The sequence below is a fragment of the Scylla paramamosain genome, chromosome 38 (genome assembly GCF_035594125.1).
Source record: "Scylla paramamosain isolate STU-SP2022 chromosome 38, ASM3559412v1, whole genome shotgun sequence".
NCBI lineage: Eukaryota > Metazoa > Arthropoda > Malacostraca > Decapoda > Portunidae > Scylla > Scylla paramamosain.
This window is the reverse complement of record NC_087188.1, coordinates 6,009,367-6,028,734: the sequence shown is the minus strand read 5'-3', so window position 1 is coordinate 6,028,734 and position 19,368 is coordinate 6,009,367. Positions and strand designations below refer to the sequence as shown.

Sequence of the window (19,368 nt, the reverse complement as noted above, 5' to 3'; positions counted from 1 at the left end):
GAGAGAGAGAGAGAGAGAGAGAGAGAGAGAGAGAGAGAGAGAGAGAGAGAGAGAGAGAGAGAGAAAGGAAAAATTTGGTGGACGTTCCATCAGAACTTCCAAACATAAAATTAAAGGATTATAAGAGAAAGAGCAAAGAAATATACATATATTTACAAAAGATTCTCACAGAACATTTCTAAGTGTGTATGTAATCCCACACACACACACACACACACACACACACACACACACACACACACACATACACACACACACATACACACACACACATACACACACACACACACACACACATACGCACACATTATATATATATATATATATATATATATATATATATATATATATATATATATATATATATATATATATATATATATATATTTATATATATATATATATATATATATATATATATATATATATATATATATATATATATATATTATATATATATATATATATATATATATATATATATATAATACACACACTGAACTCTTCGCTCAAACCTTTGCTAAAACCTGCACCTTGGATGATTCAGGGATTGTTTCTTTCTCTCCCTTCACCCTCTGACTACTTCATGGTACCCATTAAAATTCTTACACAATGATGTTTTCCATGCCCTCGCTGGCCTAAACCCTCGGAAGGCTTATGGACCTGATGGGGTCCCTCCTATTGTTCTCCGAAACTGTGGCTCAGTGCTTGCACCTTGCCTAGTCAAACTCTTTCAGCTCTGTCTGTCAACATTTACCTTTCCTTCTTGCTAGAAGTTTGCCTACATTCAACCTGTTCCTAAAAAGGGTGACCGTTCTAATCCCTCAAACTACCGTCCTATTGCTTTAATTTCCTGCCTATCTAAAGTTTTTTTGAATCTATCCTCAACAGGAAGATTCTTAAACATCTATCACTTCACAACCTTTTAACTGATCGCCAGTATGGGTTCCGTCAAGGCCGCTCTACTGGTGATCTTCTGGCTTTCCTTGCCGAGTCTTGGTCATCCTCTTTTAGAGATTTTGGTGAAATTTTGCTGTTGCTTTAGACATATCAAAAGCTTTTGATAGAGTCTGGCACAAAGCTTTGATTTCCAAACTATCCTCCTACAGTTTCTATCCATCTCTCTGTAACTTCATCTCAAGATTCCTTTCTGACCGTTCTATTGCTGCTGTGGTAGACAGTCACTGTTCTCCTCCTAAATCTATAATCAGTGGTGTTCCTCAGGGTTCTGTCCTGTCACCCACTCTCTTCTTATTATTCATCAATGATCTTCTAAACCAAACTTCTTGTCCTATCCACTCCTACGATGATGATACCACCCTGCACTTTTCCACGTCTTTTCATAGACGTCCAACCCTTCAGGAGGTAAACAGTTCACACAGGGAAGCCACAGAACGTCTGATTTCTGATCTCTCTAAAATTTCTGATTGGGGCAGAGCAAACTTGGTATTGTTCAATACCTCAAAACTCAATTCCTCCATCTATCAACTCGATACAACCTTCCAAACAACTATCCCCTCTTCTTCAATGACACTCAACTGTCCCCCTCTTCTACACTGAGCATCCTCGTTCTTTCCTTACCTATAATCTAAACTGGAAACTTTACATCTCATTTCTAGCTAAAACAGCTTTTATGAAGTTAGGTATTCTAAGCCGTCTCTGCCAGTTTTTCTCATCCTTCCAGCTGCTAACTCTGTACAAGGGCCTTATTCCTCCATGTATGGGGTATGCTTCACATGTAAAGAGGGGGAGGGGTTCACTCATGCCGGTCTTTTAGACAGGGTGGAATCAAAAGCTTTTCGTCTTATCAATTCCTTTCCTCTAAGTGACTGTCTTCAGCCTCTTTCTCATCGCCGCAATGTTGCATCTCTCGCTACCTTCCACTATTTTCATGCCAACGGCTCTTCTGATCTCTGTAACTGCATGCCTCCCCTCCTCCCGCGACCTCGCTGTACAAGACTTTCTTCTTTCTCTCACCCCCATTCTGTCCACCTCTCTATTGCAAGAGTTAACCAGTATTCTCAGTCATTCATCCCTTTCTCTGGTAAACTCTGGAACTCCACCTTCCTATGACTTGAACTGTTTCAAGAGGGAGGTTTCAAGACACTTGTCCTTCAATTTTTGACTAACGCTTTCAATAATGTTCGGGGACCGGCACCTCAGTGAGCCTTTCTTTTTTTTTTTTTTTCGCAGTTTTGTTGCCCTTGGCCGGTGCCCATCCTACATAAACACACACACACACACACACACACCATCGTGGCGTAACGGGTAGCGCTCCTGACTGGGAGGCGGAAGGTCCCATGTTCGATCCCCCAGTAGGTGTTTGTTATTCTGTGGCGAAGCTCCTGCCAAAGATGTATATCGTATGCAGTTCAATCATGTCCACACTATGAAAGTGGTGAAGCTATGTAAATGGTGCAGCTTCTGCCAAAAAATTATATCGTATGCAGTTCAATCATGTCCACACTGTAAAAGCGGTGAAGCTGCTGCCATGTAAGTATATATACCATATATATATGTAAATATGTATACCATGTAAATCAAGACCCCTTCAGCCACTATCACTGTATTGTCTGCTGCCTCTTGATAAATAAACCTGATATTATTATTATTATTATTATTACACACACACATAATAATCCATTATACACAACCTTCATCAATAACCAGAAACAAAAACAAAAAAATAAATACATAAATAAATAAATAAATAAATAAAATAAATAAATAAATACATAAATAAAAATAAAAATACATAGCTTACATTTACAAAACATTACAAGGCCCCACAAAAAAACAAGTTTCAACCATTTTCTTTAAAAAGAAATAATCTACCTTCTCCCAGTAGCATCACCTCTTAACGCGACCAGTCCAAGAGAAGAATAAAGCATTGTTCACTAAAAACATCCCCGACAACCCGCACAGACCACGAGTCTCCACAATATAAAAACAAAGCAATTACAAACATCTCCTTAACACTCGTATGAAAGATGATAAAACATTGCAACAAAACTCCCGTAAATCCACACTCACCGTCAGTCAGTTAGGCGCCGCACAAAGCCACTCAGACATAATGAGTCACAACACTCGTGGACTAGCATGTCCAAGAAAACAATATTTACTAAACATTACAACAAAGCTCCCCTAGACCACAAGTTCCACGTTACAACATAAAATAATCCAACTTTTATGAGTAACACTACCACAAACATCTTGCAGAAGAAAGCACATCAAACACGTTATTTTCAGGGTCTATTGAGCAAAACGATTATCAGAGAGAGGGGGAAACTCTGGTGTGTACGAAGTCTGGCCCCGGTGACGACATTGCTGGGAGGTGATGCGGGTGTATAAACTGACGAAACAGATGAAAGAAAGGAGAGAAACAACTATAGTAGAGAGATGCTTAAGATACGCAATTAACTGATAAATGTTTGAAGAACAAAAAAAAAAAGAAAATGGAGTAACTGTGTGTGTGTGTGTGTGTGTGTGTGTGTGTGTGTGTGTGTGTGTGTGTGTGTACGTGTAGAACCCTTATTTACAGTTAAAGTTGTGGATGAGTAGAACAAACTTAGGCCCACACTGTGAAGCGCTTTGCTCTCTCACCTTGACAATTTTCAAACCCCACAGAGATGATTAGCTGAGTTCTGGGAAGAATGTTTATCCTGTTAATAATAGAGAAAACTGCTCAATCTATCACTACAACCACAAAAACTTCATTAAAAACTGCGAAGCTTGAAGTGTAGCTTGAATGTAGTGGCGATGCGGCGCAACAGTGTTTCAAGTTATTGTCTTTAGTAAGAGACATGAAATACTTCCAAGAAGAGGTTCGGTAAATGTATGGATGAAAATGGGAGGTGGTCAGTAAAAGAGTATCTAAAGGGTCTTGTCTTGTGTGGGTCGGCTGGTCTTTGTTGGCTGTATTGAAAGAGAGAGAGAGAGAGAGAGAGAGAGAGAGAGAGAGAGAGAGAGAGAGAGAGAGAGAGAGAGAGAGAGGAGAAAGAGAGAGAGAGAGAGAGAAGGAAAGTAAATCATGGAAAATGGACCAAGATGACCCGGAAGTTATTAATACGAGAACGCGCGTGACGGGAATTCTCTCTCTCTCTCTCTCTCTCTCTCTCTCTCTCTCACGCAACGTTCATTCATTCTCACCACAAAAACAAAATCCTCGAGTGAAAATGAACAAACAAGTAAACACTGTATAAAAACAGTCAACAAAGTAAAAACAAAGGAGAAGAAACCGCAGACACACTTTCTACTCGAAAATAAAACACCTCCACCTTCTCCTCCTCCTCCTCCTCCTCCATTCATCATTGGAGGGAGAGAAAAAAAAAAAACTACTTCTGCTTGTCACTCCAGCAAAAGGAAAAAGGAAAGTTTAACCATAAGGTGGACACAAGGAAGAAACACTAATAAAACTGTCTTGTCTTGCATTACTGTACTGACACACCTATAAATCTCTCTCTCTCTCTCTCTCTCTCTCTCTCTCTCTCTCTCTCTCTCTCTGTTTAACCCTTTCCCAGTCATTTAGCATGTTTTTTTTTTTCTAATTACTAACCACTCTGTGACATTTCATCTTGCTCTCCAGCCACCTCCGAACATTATACTGATTAGAAATTGCTAAATCTATTCTTATAATTCCCATTTTTCTATCTTGTCTATCTTGTCAATGCTTATGAAAAAAAAAAAAATCATTGCCTTTATTGTTGGGAATTGTTGCATATCCAATGAAAAAGCTAATATTTATTCCCTTTTTTTTTCTTCCATACAGTGAGCTGCAATTTTATACTCTCTCTCTCTCTCTCTCTCTCTCTCTCTCTCTCTCTCTCTCTCTCTCTCTCTCTCTCTCTCTCTCTCTCTCTAGCTATGCCTCATCACGCATTTTCTTTCCCCACACTCCACCTCATTCAATGGATGACCGGAAAGGATGAACTGTAACGCGCCACACATGTAGAAAGTCCCCAGAGAGAGAGAGAGAGAGAGAGAGAGAGAGAGAGAGAGAGAGAGAGAGAGAGAGAGAGAGAGAGAGAGAGAGAGAGAGAGAGAGTACAGAATTCCTTAACTCATAGCACGTAAGGGAGTGGGGTAGGAAATACAAGGGAAAAAAAGAAAAGAATGGGAGCAATGAATGAATGAATGAAGTATGGAAGGAAGGAAGGAAGGAAGGAAAAAGGAAAGTAGTAGTTGTAGTAAGACAATTATTATTATTATTATCATTATTATTGTTGTTGTTGTTGTTGTTGTTGTTGTTGTTATCATTATTATTATTACTATTGACATCATTGCCATTATTATTATCATTATTACGTAGCAGTAGCAGAAGAGAGAGAGAGAGAGAGAGAGAGAGAGAGAGAGAGAGAGAGAGAGAGAGAGAGAGAGAGAGAGAGAGAGAGAGAATATTAACAAGTAGTTACCAACCACACAAACTTACATAGGGCGCTCGAACCGGTTCACCTCCAGACCCAGATACATAAACAGACTTTAGCAAACCTTGACTTGAGGATATACTTGATCTAACGCACATTTCAGGCTGTTACCTTTCTTATTGCATGTTCTTCCTATAGCCGTGTGACTGAACCATTACTATGAACATTGTTATTACTATTACAGTATTTTTCTTGATGTTATTGTTATTACTGTTGATGTTGTTGTTGTTAGAGTTGTTTATGTTGTTTAATCGAATAAATGTTTGATGTGTTTAAATTTCTTAGTGAGAGAGAGAGAGAGAGAGAGAGATCGCCACGCTCTGGTTTACGCCTCGCTCATGATGGCTTCGGAAACCAAAACCCCCGCCATCCCATTCCTCACCACTCGCACCCCAGCCTCCCTTGACTATTCACTCAAACACCTCTGGACTACCTGTTGTTCATCCCCATCTCCCAGCTTCACCCCTTCATGACTCTCCTCAGCCCTTTATAACTCTCCTCTCTTCGCTGTCTTTCTAGTTCTTTCGTCTACTCTCCTCCTTTTCCCGGTAACAATATTTTCACCACCACCACCACCACCACCACCACCATCATCCCCATCCTCCAATCTAGTACCAATGTCTTCCTACCACCTCCATCTGCCATGCTATTTTAAGTCTCTCTCTCTCTCTCTCTCTCTCTCTCTCTCTCTCTCTCTCTCTCTCTCTCTCTCTCTCTTTCATTAGACCACAGAGATAATTTGCCTGGTTTGCAAAGCTGTTCTTTTTTCTGTATTGATGGTGCGGAAAATTTGTTCAATCATCCCTAGAATCGTCAAAATATCCTTGAAAACTCCAATTACTTACCGGACTAATGAATACACCCTAATAAATCCTAATAGCTTCCTTTGGAGACTATTATACTAACACTATAATCATGAATACAGGCTAGAATATTCCAATAGCTTCCAGTTGATATGAGTTTGCTATAATATCTTAATTCAATTAGATTTCATTTTGTAAAATGAGAGAGAGAGAGTTAGTGCTAAAAAATGTGTGTGTGTGTGTGTGTGTGTGTGTGTGAGGGGGAGAATGGGGAGAAAGGGAGAGTGTCAGTCAATCCTCTTCAGTAAGATGTAAGGGGACAAATAGAGAAATACAGGGGTTAATGATGGAGCAAAAGTTGAAAATCCCTGCACTAGTCTGTTAAACTGTTACAATTAAGAAAAAGGACTTGAAAGCTCCAAGTAACTTTCATCAGAATTTGTTGAACTCACTAGAATCATGAAAACAACACTTAACCCTCCCTTCCCTTCCTTCCAACTGCCATTGGAAACCCCTTTGCAATCCTCAATACCTTTTATTAGAGTTAGGGTCTCTAACTATCATTAAAGTTACATTTTTTTTTTTTTATGTAGGAGGGACACTGGCCAAGGGCAACAAAAATCCAATAAAAAAGAAGCCCACTAAGATGCCAGTCCCATAAAAGGATCTAAAGCCGTAGTCAAAAATAGAAGGTAAGTGTCTTGAAACCTCCCTCTTGAAGGAATTCAAGTCATAGGAAGGTGGAAAAACAGAAGCAGGCAAGGAGTTCCAGAGTTTACCAGAGAAAGGGATGAATGATTGAGAATATTGGTTAACTCTTACATTAGAGAGGTGGACAGAATAGCGGTGAGAGAAAGAAGAAAGTCTTGTGCAGCGAGGCCGCGGGAGGAGGGGAGGCATGCAGTTAGCAAGATCAGAAGAGCAGTTAGCATGAAAATAGCGGCAGAAGACAGCTAGAGATGCAACATTGCTGCGATGAGAGAGGCTGAAGACAGTCAGTTAGAGGAGAGGAGTTGATGAGACGAAAAGCTTTTGATTCCACCCTGTCTAGAAGAGCGGTATGAGTGAACCCCCCAGACATGTGAAGCATACTCAATATATGGACAGATAAGGCCCTTGTACAGAGTTAGCAGCTGGGGGGTGAGAAAAACTGGCGGAGACGTCTCAGAACACCTAACTACATAGAAGCTGTTTTAGCTAGAGATGAGATGTGAAGTTTCCAGTTCAGATTATAAGAAAAGGACAGACCGAGGATGTTCAGCGTAGAAGAGGGGGACAGTTGAGTGTCATTAAAGAAGACGGGATGGTTGTCTGGAAGGTTGTGTCGAGTTGATAAATGGAGAAATTGAGTTTTTGAACAATACCAAGTTTGCTCTGCCCCAATCAGAAATTTTTGAAAGATCAGAAGTCAGGCGTTATATGGATTCCCTACGTGAAATGTTTACTTCCTGACGTTGGACGTCTATGAAAAGACGTGGAAAAGTGCAGGGTGGTATCATCAGTGTAGGAGTGGATAGGACAAGAAGTTTGTTTAAGAAGATCATTAATGAATAATAAGATGACAAGACAGAACCCTGAGGAACACCACTGTTAATAGATTTAGGAGAAGAACAGTGACCGTCTACCACAGCAGCAATAGAACGGTCAGAAAGGAATCTTGAGATGAAGTTACAGAGAGAAGGATAGAAGCCGTAGGAGGGTAGTTTGGATATCAAAGCTTTGTGCCAGACTCTATCAAAAGCTTCTGATATATCCAAGGCAACAGCAAAAGTTTCACCAAAATCTCTAAAAGAGGATGACCAAAATTCAGTAAGGAAAGCCAGATCACTAGTAGAGCGGCCTTGACGGAACCCATACTGGCGATCGGATAGTAGGTTGTGAAGTGATAGATGTTTAAGAATCTTACTGTTGAGGATAGATTCAAAAACTTTAGATAGGCAGGAAATTAAGGCAATAGGACGGTAGTTTGAGGGATTAGAACGGTCACCCTTTTTAGGAACAGGTTGAATGTAGGCAAACTTCTAGCAAGAAGGAAAGGTAAATGTTGACAGACAGAGCTGAAAGAGTTTGACTAGGCAAGGTGCAAGCACGGAGGCACAGTTTCGGAGAACAATAGGAGGGACCCTATCAGGTCCATAAGCCTTCCGAGGGTTTAGGCCAGCGAGGGCATGGAAAACATCATTGCGAAGAATTTTAATAGGTGGCATGAAGTAGTCAGAGGGTGGAGAAGAGAAAGGAACAAACCCAGAATCGTCCAAGGTAGAGTTTTTAGCAAAGGTTTGAGCGAAGAGTTCTGCTTTAGAGATAGATGTGATAGCAGTGGTGCCATCTGGTTGAAATAAGGAGGGAAAGAAGAAAATAATCTTGCAAATCCCAATACACTTTATTAGTGCCTCTTAAACTATCACTGGAACCATGAAAACATCCTTCAAAATTTCAGTAACTTCCACAAGACCAAAACTTATCAAAAAGCAGTCGAGGCAAGACACTGAAAATGTTTGAGTTTGGTCCAGACGATGAAGTCCACCACATAATTCACAAGACCGTAGGTGAGTCAGATCTCAAAAGCTAACAAAACGGTACGCAATTTGGCATGCAGGAAACAGAACCATTCGCAACCTTAACTGCCGATTGGAAATGAACAGTACAATAGGCACATCGTGACCTGGCACACGACACGCCACCTCCCTCCAGTCATCTTTCAGGCCCATGTTCAGAAACGTTTCATCTCACCTCAAGAACTTTTCAGTGTTTGGAGGAGATTGTTAGTCTTCAGGGTACTTTTACATCACTAATGGGAAAGACACTCAAGATAACCTCACTAATCACCTCTGCGGTTTTGCGAAGAATCCTAACAGACGTTTAAGAATTGGAGCCACGTCAAGCGAGTGGTGGAGCTCTGCCGTGATGGACTGGGCATTATTTACACCAGCCGTGGAGACACCGATCATCTTCACCTACCAGCACACACACATAACGGTGAGCCATGCGAGTACCTACCCCTCACACACACATAACTTTCCTGACAAGTGAGAGGGTCCTACCTTTTCAACTGATGGTACAAGGAGACACTTCTTAACTTTTCGTTCTTTACACTTTCAAGAATACTGCCGGTATTCACTTGAATCCCTGAATTCAATAAAGTCGTCCTGATATGTATGATCTCTAGTAGTTTAAAGTCACAGTTTCACTAATCACACTCCACAATACCATTATTTTCCGGCACAGTCACCCATAGAAGCCTTCCCGTGAGCCGCTGCGACACGTCTCCTCCGCCTGTCACGCGCACACTGGTTAAAAGACGCCTCCGCCCCCTGGCTTCTCACTCGGTTTCCCTCACGCGGCGTTCACATCACATCCTCACGCACTTGCATCTTGCACTTTTTTTTTTTTACCTCTCATCCTCTACATGGTGTTGTGTACTGGTAATTATCTCGCTGAGACACACACAACTTTTAATTCCCTTCTTTGGAGATAACACAATAAAGTTGGTTTACAAATATAAACCTTCAATATATTTACTCCGAGGTATCATATCAAAACACATATTTTGCGAGGATATTATTTACAATTATATTCGCACTTAAAGGTACAGTAATTAGATATATATGTGTACATAATCATCAATAATAAAAAAAATAAAATGAACAAATTCACTTAGTGACCAAAATTTAATATGGCAATGCACTCTGAAACCTACCAAGAAACTGTATGGTACAGTAACTTAATATAAAATTGTACATACTTATCAATAATACTAAAAGTAAAATAACCAAATTCACTTCAACACTGATCAAAATTAAATATACTCTGAAGCCTGCTTGGGGACTTTATTGCCAAAATTAAATATAATCTACTCTGAAACCCACTTGGGGACTTTATTACCAAAATTAACTATAATCTACTCTGAGACCTACTAAGGAACTATATGGTACAGTAACTGAGTATAAGTAATAACAAAAATAAAATTATAAAGTTCAATTGAACACTGATCAAAACTACAGAATAACGCATGTACTCTAAAACCCGCTTACGAATTGCACGGTGACAACCACGAGGGAGAAGCTTCCTGTTATCTTCGTCCAAACACACACACACACACACACACACACACACACACACACACACACATTATCTTATATATATATATATATATATATATATATATATATATATATATATATATATATATATATATATATATATATATATATATATATATATATATATATATATATATATATATATATATATATATCAGGTATTTCAAAACCCCCCACATTCAATGCAGATTCCTCTCAGCCACAGCATCCAGACCACCTTTCTCCTCCCAATCACTTCCCTTCCTCTTCTCTCCATGCAGCCACATCATTTGAAGATGTCACACTTGTTCACCTCTACCATAACACAAATCCTTTCTTCACCCCACATCTCTTCAAAAGTAAATAAATATTTGTGGAACTTAGACATAATGGCAGAAGCACAATCACACATCCTTGACTCTTCCCTCCTCAATACTCAGGTACAACACTCACATGCCCTAAGGTTGATGTGAGAACACCTTGGCACACAGAAGCATCACAAAGGAGGAGGCACATCCCTGACTCCTCCCACTGCACATACAATGAGAACACTTGCTTCATGAACTACTAAAACTCACCAAACATAAAACTCTCATGAGGAAAAAGTTAAAACCACAAAACTTTAATTGATGCAGATGAATTTTGCTGCACTTGTGGAGAACAGAATTTCTAATGCACTGGAAGATTTGAGAACATGAAACCTGAAAAAAATGTCAGTGATTCAAAAGTTCAAAAATGGCAAACAAACTGGGGTGTATTGATGGCAAAAAGAACACCACCACAATTGAGAAGTAATGCAAGGCAACACCATCATCACCACAAGTGGATGGCAGGTGAATGCCAGCACAGCAGGACAGCCGGGCAGGTGGAGGCTGAGATGCCCAGTGGTGCCCAGCGTGATAATTTACTTGATGAAAACAAAGCAGTGACTCACTGGTGCTGCCAAACTGAGATCCCAAAACTAAAATGTTAAATGTTTGCTTTCACTGAAGTTTTTTCATAGTTAACAACTTGCACATAATATGAAGGTCTATGCAATAGTTATGAATGCACTAATTGTAATTACACACAATAATCAGACAGTATATGAAAAGGAATGCAAGGATGTGCAGACCAAAAATTGTAAAATAAATCAAATAAGGCTGTAACATCACATCCTTTGAATCCAGAATGATAAGGTGCATCCTAGAAAGAGGTAAGGAAGGGGGAAAAATTCACTTTCTCTTATATAAGCACTGCTCGTGCACAAGTAAAATTACAGCAATAATAATATAAGCAGCCTCACCCTTACAATGAATCATCCTCAAAGTGCTTCCATTTTCTGGCACTTGGTGGACTCCTGTGTGGGGTGGAGCCCTTTGGTGACTCCATGCTTTGCCTCAGGTCACCAGAGTCATCCCGGCCAGCTACGGGCATGCACAGTTAAAGAATTTCTATGGAAAATTGTGGATCTAAAAATAAGAAAGTGGTGGTTGAAGAATGCCAGAGAAGAGGAGTAACAATAGAGGGAATATAGTAAGATTGAGAAGGAATGTAATATACTGAAAGTTTATGTACACAAATATAGATGGACCTGTATCAAGTATATTGAAACTAAGGGATATTTTAAGGAATAACAAGCTGGATATTGTATGTTTAACTAAGACCAAATTTAAAGAGGAAATACAAAATCAAACTTGCAGAGCAAGGATACAATATTTGGAGGAGACAGAAAAGATAAAGGCAGGGAGAAGTGTTAATATTGGTGAAGAATGACATCTTTGCTGAAGAAGTGGGATACAGTGATGGGATGGCAGAAGTTTTGAGCATTTTAACTAAAGATGGTGAAAGGAAAAAGAAGAGTATTACTGTCACACACACACACACACACACACACACACACACACACACACACACACACATATATATATATATATATATATATATATATATATATATATATATATATATATATATATATATATATATATATATATATATATATATATACATATATATATATATACATATATATATATATATATATATATACATATATATATATATATATATATATATATATATATATATATATATATATATATATATATATATATATATATATATATATATATACACCACCCAAGACAAATGCATGGAAGACAAATGAGCATAAGGATATGCAAGAAGTGTAAAAATGCTTGGATGATTTGATCAGAAAAACATGTAAGGTGTTGCTTATGGGTGACTTTAATTGCAAGAATTCAATTGGGAGGAGTTGGAAATAGGGGAGGGTGTAGATTTGTGGGGTGAAGAGATAATGCAATTAGCAATGGTGAATACTTTTAGAAGCTAGATGATACAGAGGAAAAGAGCAGCTTTCAATGTTTGACTCGGTATTTATCAGGAATGCAGGCCATATATGAAGTAACTGCCCCCATAAAGAAGTTATCATACTGTAACAGAAGTTAAATCAGAAGGAATAAAAACAAGGGATAGGAAAGAATACAGAAACGGTAGACTACAGTACTATGCAAAGGCAGATTTTGAAATTTTTTTTTAAATTTATGGAAGTATTAAAAGGGAGAAGTTGTTCAAAGACAAGGAAGTAGAAAGAAAAAATCAGGGAGTGTTTAAGGGAGTGTTTAAATGTGTATCAATGTACAAAGTGAAAATGAGCAGGCATAGCTGGTGTAATGCCCAATGAGTGAAGGCCAAAAAGGACAAGGACAAGTCATGGAAGGTTGGATGAGGGAAATAGAGAAGAATATAAAAAAAAGCAAGAAATTAACATCTTAGGAGATGAAGAGAAGAGGAAAGGAAATTTGAAAAAGAATATAATGAACAAATGTAAAGGAGCTAAGCTTTTCTATAGATACATAAATGGTAGAATGAAACAGAGATAGTATTAAATTAAAAAGAGACGGAAGAACATATGAAGATGATGAGATGAGAGAAATTATGAATCAATTTTAAATTTGTATTTAAAAAAAAGAAGCAGATTTTGTAGCACCTAGATGGAGTGTCAAATGAAGGATTACATGATATTAAGGTGAAAAGTATGAAATCTGCAATTTGTTGAGTGACTTGGATGTTAGAAGAGCAGTGGGACCAGATGGTGTGTCAGGGTGGGTACTGAAAAAATGTAGAGACCAAATGATGGAGTTAATCTGGAACGTGGTAAATAGTTCACTGAAAGTAGGAGAGTGCCTAAAGAATTGAAAAGAGCTAAAATAATGCCTATCTATAAAGGTGACAAAATGGAGCCACTAAACTATAGGCTAATATCATTAACTAACATCATAGGTAAACTCTGCAAAATTGTGATCAGAAACAAATGGATGCAGTATTTGGAAGAAAATGAGGTAATTACAGATAAACCATTTGAATTTAGACAAAAAAAGGTTATGTGTTACAAATCTGCTGAGCTTTTATACTATAGTAATACATGTGGTGCAAGAAAGAGATGGATGGATGGAGGCTGTATATCTGGATGTGTGTGTGTCTATATATATATATATATATATATATATATATATATATATATATATATATATATATATATATATATATATATATATATATATATATATATATATATATATATATATATATATATCATTTGACAGGGTTCAACATGAGCCTACTGTAGAAACTGGAAAATGTAGGAAGATTAAAAGGTAAAATATTAAGTTGGATGCAAGACTATTTGAAGGACAGACAAATGAGGACAATAATCAGATATAATATTTCAAGATGGAGTGTGGTAACAAGTGGAGTACCACAAGGATCTGTATTAGCACCAATTATGTTTCACATTTACATAAATGATATGCAGAAAGGATTGAATAGCTACATTAATTTATTTGCACCATATTAAATAGCTACATTAATTTGTTTGCTGATGATGCAAAGTTATTATTAAGAGCTACAAAGAGCCAGGAGGGTTGTAAGAAGCTACAGAGAGATTTAGGTAAAATCTGTTTTTGGAGTCTAAAGTGGAAAATTGAATTTAATTTTAAGAAATGTCATGTGTTGGAAATAGAAAAATATTCAAGGCCTACATGGAACTATCTAATGGGTGAAGATACAATTATGAAAAGTAATAAAGAAAAGGATTTGGAGGCGATTATTCAGGACACACTGTCACTAGAGAAACGTAGAAGTGGGATGTTTGGCTCAACTTAGGATGTTAAGTAATATTAGAATGACTTTCACCTACATGGACATGGATATGATAAAAAAAATAAAAATAAATAAATAAAATAAAATAAAATAAAATAAAATAAAATAAAATAAAATAAAATAAAATAAATTGACAAATAAATAAATGAATGAATGAATTAAATAAATAAATAAATAAATAAATGAAAAAAAAAATAAATAATAATAATAATAATAATAATAATAATAATAATAATAAAAAAAATTACAACCACGATACATCCCAAGTTGGAGGACGCTACAGTTGTATGGTCTCCATGTAGGAAGAAGAAAGTAGAAAGAATACAAAGGACAGCAATGAAGATGGTGCCAGAATTGAAGGAAAAGACTTACGAAGAGTGATTGGAAAAAATGAAATTAATAACAATGGGAGAGAAGAAAGAGCAGGAAACTTGATAACAATTACAATTAATAAACTGTACGGAAAAGGTAGACAGACAAATTTTGGAGATGCACATGGATGAAGGAAGATGTATGAGAGGACATACAAAACAGATTAGGAAGAGTAAATGTCTGTGACATCAAGAAAAATAGTTTCCCACATTGAAGCATTGATCTCTGGAATAGTTTAAGAGAGGAGATGGTTACAGATGTTAGTGAGGGCAAAACTAAAGAGAAGTTGGATAACTGTAGATTTGGAGACATGACAAATGAGCTTTAGCTCGGACCCTGTACAATACAACTAGGTAAATGCAGCTCACCTCCACCTCCAGTCACAGAATGCTGGTCGAAAAACTGGACCTCCACTTTAATCCCTTTATTCATGGAGCTGGTGCCATCACTCCCAGGGGTGCAGCACAGAGTGATTTGGATGTTGCTGAGCCTCTGTACTTGGTTGCAGATGGTGATGCTTAAGTTCTGATCTGATGTGCTACACTCACTGCTGAGTCTGCTGCTTCACCTTCTGTCTCTTGCTATGCCTCCCACCATGTCAAGCCAACTCCTGCTTGTCTGGGTTCTGAGATCATCACGGTCAAGTCTGAACTAGAATTCCAAACTTTTTCTCCCTTATAAGGACTGTCTTTCTGATGCTTGCTTGCTTTGAATTCTGGGTCCTCCTCATTCACACTAAAATAACTGCTTTTTCTTCATACTCCTCATGCCTGATATTGTTTCTTTGGTTCATGCCACTACTCCCTCCCTCATTCCCCTCTTGGTCTGTGTTTGCTTTTTCTCTTTCCTAAGAACTCTCTTGCCTTTTTCACATTCACCATCTCTGACACTTCCACCAATATCTTCACTCTCTGTGGTTTGAATGTGTTTCCTGACAAACAAGATGCTGCCTCTAACACTTTCTTCTTGAGTTGCAGCAGGGCTAGAGTCTGTTACTTTACTGTGACATGGGCTTTCATCTGAACTTTTCTTTTTCTCTTAAGTTTCCTTATTTTCTCAACTCTGTCAGCCTCTCTTTTATTGTCTGATTTCTGTCTCTCACTAGTAATGTCAGTGTTTGATTTCCTGTCTGCTCTTGTACACTTCCTTGATGGAGCTTCATTCCCCTGATCAATTTGTTTTTTTTTAATGAGGTGATGTCCCCTTCTTCACTATTGTACAACAAATCATTCACACATGGTGGATCTGTCACACTTTGGTCTTCATTATTTTCCTCTTCCACAGACTGATTGGTACTTAAAGCTATCTTGTCCACAGATTGACTGGTACTTAAAGCTGTCTTGTCCACAGATTGACTGGTACTTAAAGCTGTCTTGTCCACAGACTGGTACTTGAAGCTATCTTGTCCACAGATTGATTGGTATTTAAAGTTGTCTTGTCCACAGACTGATTGGTACTTAAAGCTATCTTGTCCACTGATTGGTACTTAAAGCTATCTTGTCCACAGACTGGTACTTAAAACTATCTCGTCCACAGATTGATGGGTACTTTAAGCTACCTTGTCCTTAGACTGATTAGTACTTAAGCTATCTTGTCCACACATTGATTGGTACTTAAAGATATCTTGTCCACAGATTGATTGGTACTTAAAGCTATCCTGTATTCAGACTGATTGGTACTTAAGCTATCTTGTCCACACATTGATTGGTACTTAAGCTATCTTGTCCACAGATTGATTGGTACTTAAGCTATCTTGTTCACACATTGATTGGTACTTAAGCTATCTTGTTCACACACTGATTGGTACTTAAAGCTATTTTGTTCATCTATGATGTGTTGTCTTCATGAAGTGATTTCTGTAAGCCAGCCAGTATCTTTTCAGTATCAAATGGGAGACCTTCAGTCCATTTCATTAAGGTTTTTTGTCTTTCACTCTTGAATTGGTGCTTGCTGATTGTGAGTGTGGGATCCTTGGTTTTGGGTACTGGTTTGATGTCTCTTTCTAACAATGCTTCTGTCTTAAACTGTCTATTCTCATAAGTGAGTGGTACATCTTTAATCCAATCCATTACTGGGACTCTTAAACTGACCCTTCTTTTTTTTGAGCATTGTTTTTTTGTTTTAAGATTGGATGTGTCATTTCTGTCACATGACATTAATGAAACAGTTTCTCCACTTACTTCAGGGAGTGGCAGATCCTTCAAAAAATCAGCTTGAGTGGCATACCAAGAATCTGCTCCAACAGAGTGATGATTATTATTCTTCAAAACATTCTCAGCGTCTCCCAACACCTTAGTTTTCCTTGACGTTTTCTTTGTTACTGGAGCACTGGGCAGCACAGCTGGAATTTTAAATCTTGTCTGATGACCATCAGTGTCTTTGCTCTTGCTGGCGGTGTTACTGCCAATGGCTGGGAGAGGCAAGCCTTCAAACCATGACGCAGGATAATGGGCCACCCAGGAACGTCTTGTAGTGCCCCTTGTGTTTTTTCGAGTGACAGTAACAGAACTGCACGTGCCTGATGGTACTGGTGTGACGTCTCTTTCTAATGCTTCTGTCTTAGACTGTCTATTCTCATGAGTGAGTGGTAAATCTTTAATCCATTGTTTTTTTTTTTTAAGATTGGATGTGTCATTTCTATCACATGACATTAATGAAACAGTTTCTCCACTTACTTCAGGGAGTGACAGATCCTTCAACCAATCAGCTTGAGTGGCATACTGAGAATCTGCTCCAACAGAGTGATGATTGTTATTCTTCAAAACATTCTCAGAGTCTCCCAACACCTTACTTTTCCTTGACGTTTTCTTTGTTACTGGAGCACTGGGCAGCACAGCTTCTGCAATTTTAAATCTTGTCTGATGACCATCAGTGTCTTTGCTCTTGCTGGCAGTGTTGTTGCCAAAGGCTGGGAGGGGCAAGCCTTCAAACCATGACGCAGGATAATGGGCCACCCGGGAACGTCTTGTAGTGTCCCTTGTGTTTTTTTGGGTGACAGTAACAGAACTGCACGTGCCTGATGGTACTGGTGTGATGTCTCTTTCTAATGCTTCTGTCTTAGACTGTCTATTCTCATAAGTGAGTGGTACATCTTTAATCCAATCCATTACTGGGACTCTAAAACTGATCCTTCTTCTTTTTGAGCATTGTTTTTTTGTTTTAAGATTGGTTGTGTCATTTCTATCACATGACATTAATGAAGCAGCTTGAGTGGCATACTGAGAATCTGCTCCAACAGAGTGATGGTTGTTATTCTTCAAAACATTCTCAGAGTCTCCCAACACTTTCTTACTTCTCCTTGACGTTTTCTTTGTTACTGGAGCACTGGGCAGCACAGCTGGAATTTTAAATCTTGTCTGATGACCATCAGTGTCTTTTCTCTTGCTGGCAGTGTTATTGCCAATGGCTGGGAGGGAAAAGCCTTCAAACCATGACGCAGGATAATGGGCCACCCGGGAACGTCTTGTAGTGCCCCTTGTTTTTTTTCGGGTGACGGTAACAGAACTGCATGTGCCTGATTGTCCGTGCCTTTGCCTCCCTTTTTCCTCTTCGGTGGTGGCAATGGAACTCTCCTCGGGGCCTTGGTACACTGACATTGATTCCAATAATCTGTCTAAAGTTTCGTCTGAGTGCCAGTTATGTAGCTCTGAAGAATTTTGTTCATTTTTAAAGAACTCGCTGTAATGTAGCTCTACCAGTTTGACGACCAGGTAACGGCCAAGATCCCCCAAATCCAGTTCTTTCAACTCATCCTGGCTAATCTCTTTTATATCTGCATGTTCTGGACTTCCTGGCTCTTTGTTGTCTGGTGACAGCAAAAACTCATCAGTTTCTCTTGTTTGTGTTAAAAAGAATCCTTGGCCAGACTGACTGACAGGTGCAGACTCATCAGGGGAGGAGTCACAGAACCTCTCCCTCTGGCCTGCTGTAAGGATATCAAGAGAGCTTTGAGAGTCATCTTGATTGAAGACACTACCTACGTCAATTTCCAAGCTTTCTGAAGTTGCTTCCTCCTGTTTTCCTTGACCAATAATATTGAGCACTTGTTCCTCTGATTCCCTTTCTTCTTGGGTTGATTCCATCTGTTTTTCTATATCTGTTTCATCACACTGTTGCTCCACTGACTTGGCTTTCTCTTGAACTTCATTCTGCTTCCCTCTTCCTTTATCTTTATTACCTTCAATGGAACCCCGTTTTCCATCTACTTTGTCATTAGATTCGGTATGATCACAAAAATCTTTCTCTGAGTCAAATGGTCCATCTTTTTGAGTCTCCTGGTCGATGTCCTTAAATGAAGTAATAGTTGCGGCCTTAGAGGTGTTCTGTGCTCTCTTTTGCCTCTGCTGGATGGCCTTCTTATACTGGGATGCAGCTCGGTTCAGAGACCTTAGTGAGATGCCTTCCACTCTGAAATAAAAGGAAATATTTATGCCACTACTTCAAAGGTGGGCTTCATATTCTCCTTCAGTCAGCTTTTGTCAACTTCAAGTGTGTTTTTAAGAGGAAACTGGGTCATGAAGAAAG

General features: G+C 38.5%; 1 protein-coding gene and 1 long non-coding RNA gene across 4 annotated transcripts in view; both read right to left on the bottom strand.

The window, feature by feature from the left end:
• Positions 1-10,312, bottom strand: part of LOC135091628 (uncharacterized) — a 28,665-nt gene extending 18,353 nt beyond the window's left edge. For both annotated transcript variants that reach the window (XR_010262577.1, XR_010262578.1), the window contains exon 1: positions 9,271-10,312. This is a non-coding gene — a long non-coding RNA (uncharacterized LOC135091628). The remainder of the gene's footprint in view (positions 1-9,270) is intronic.
• Positions 10,313-10,470: 158 nt separating this feature from the next.
• LOC135091623 (uncharacterized) overlaps positions 10,471-19,368 on the bottom strand; it is a 74,509-nt gene continuing 65,611 nt past the window's right edge. For both annotated transcript variants that reach the window (XM_063989390.1, XM_063989391.1), the window contains exons 13-14: positions 15,213-19,251; positions 10,471-11,714 (exon numbers count right to left, since the gene is read on the bottom strand). In XM_063989390.1, coding sequence (XP_063845460.1) covers positions 16,671-19,251 — 2,581 coding nt within the window. In that variant the 3' untranslated portion in view covers positions 10,471-11,714; positions 15,213-16,670. The remainder of the gene's footprint in view (positions 11,715-15,212; positions 19,252-19,368) is intronic.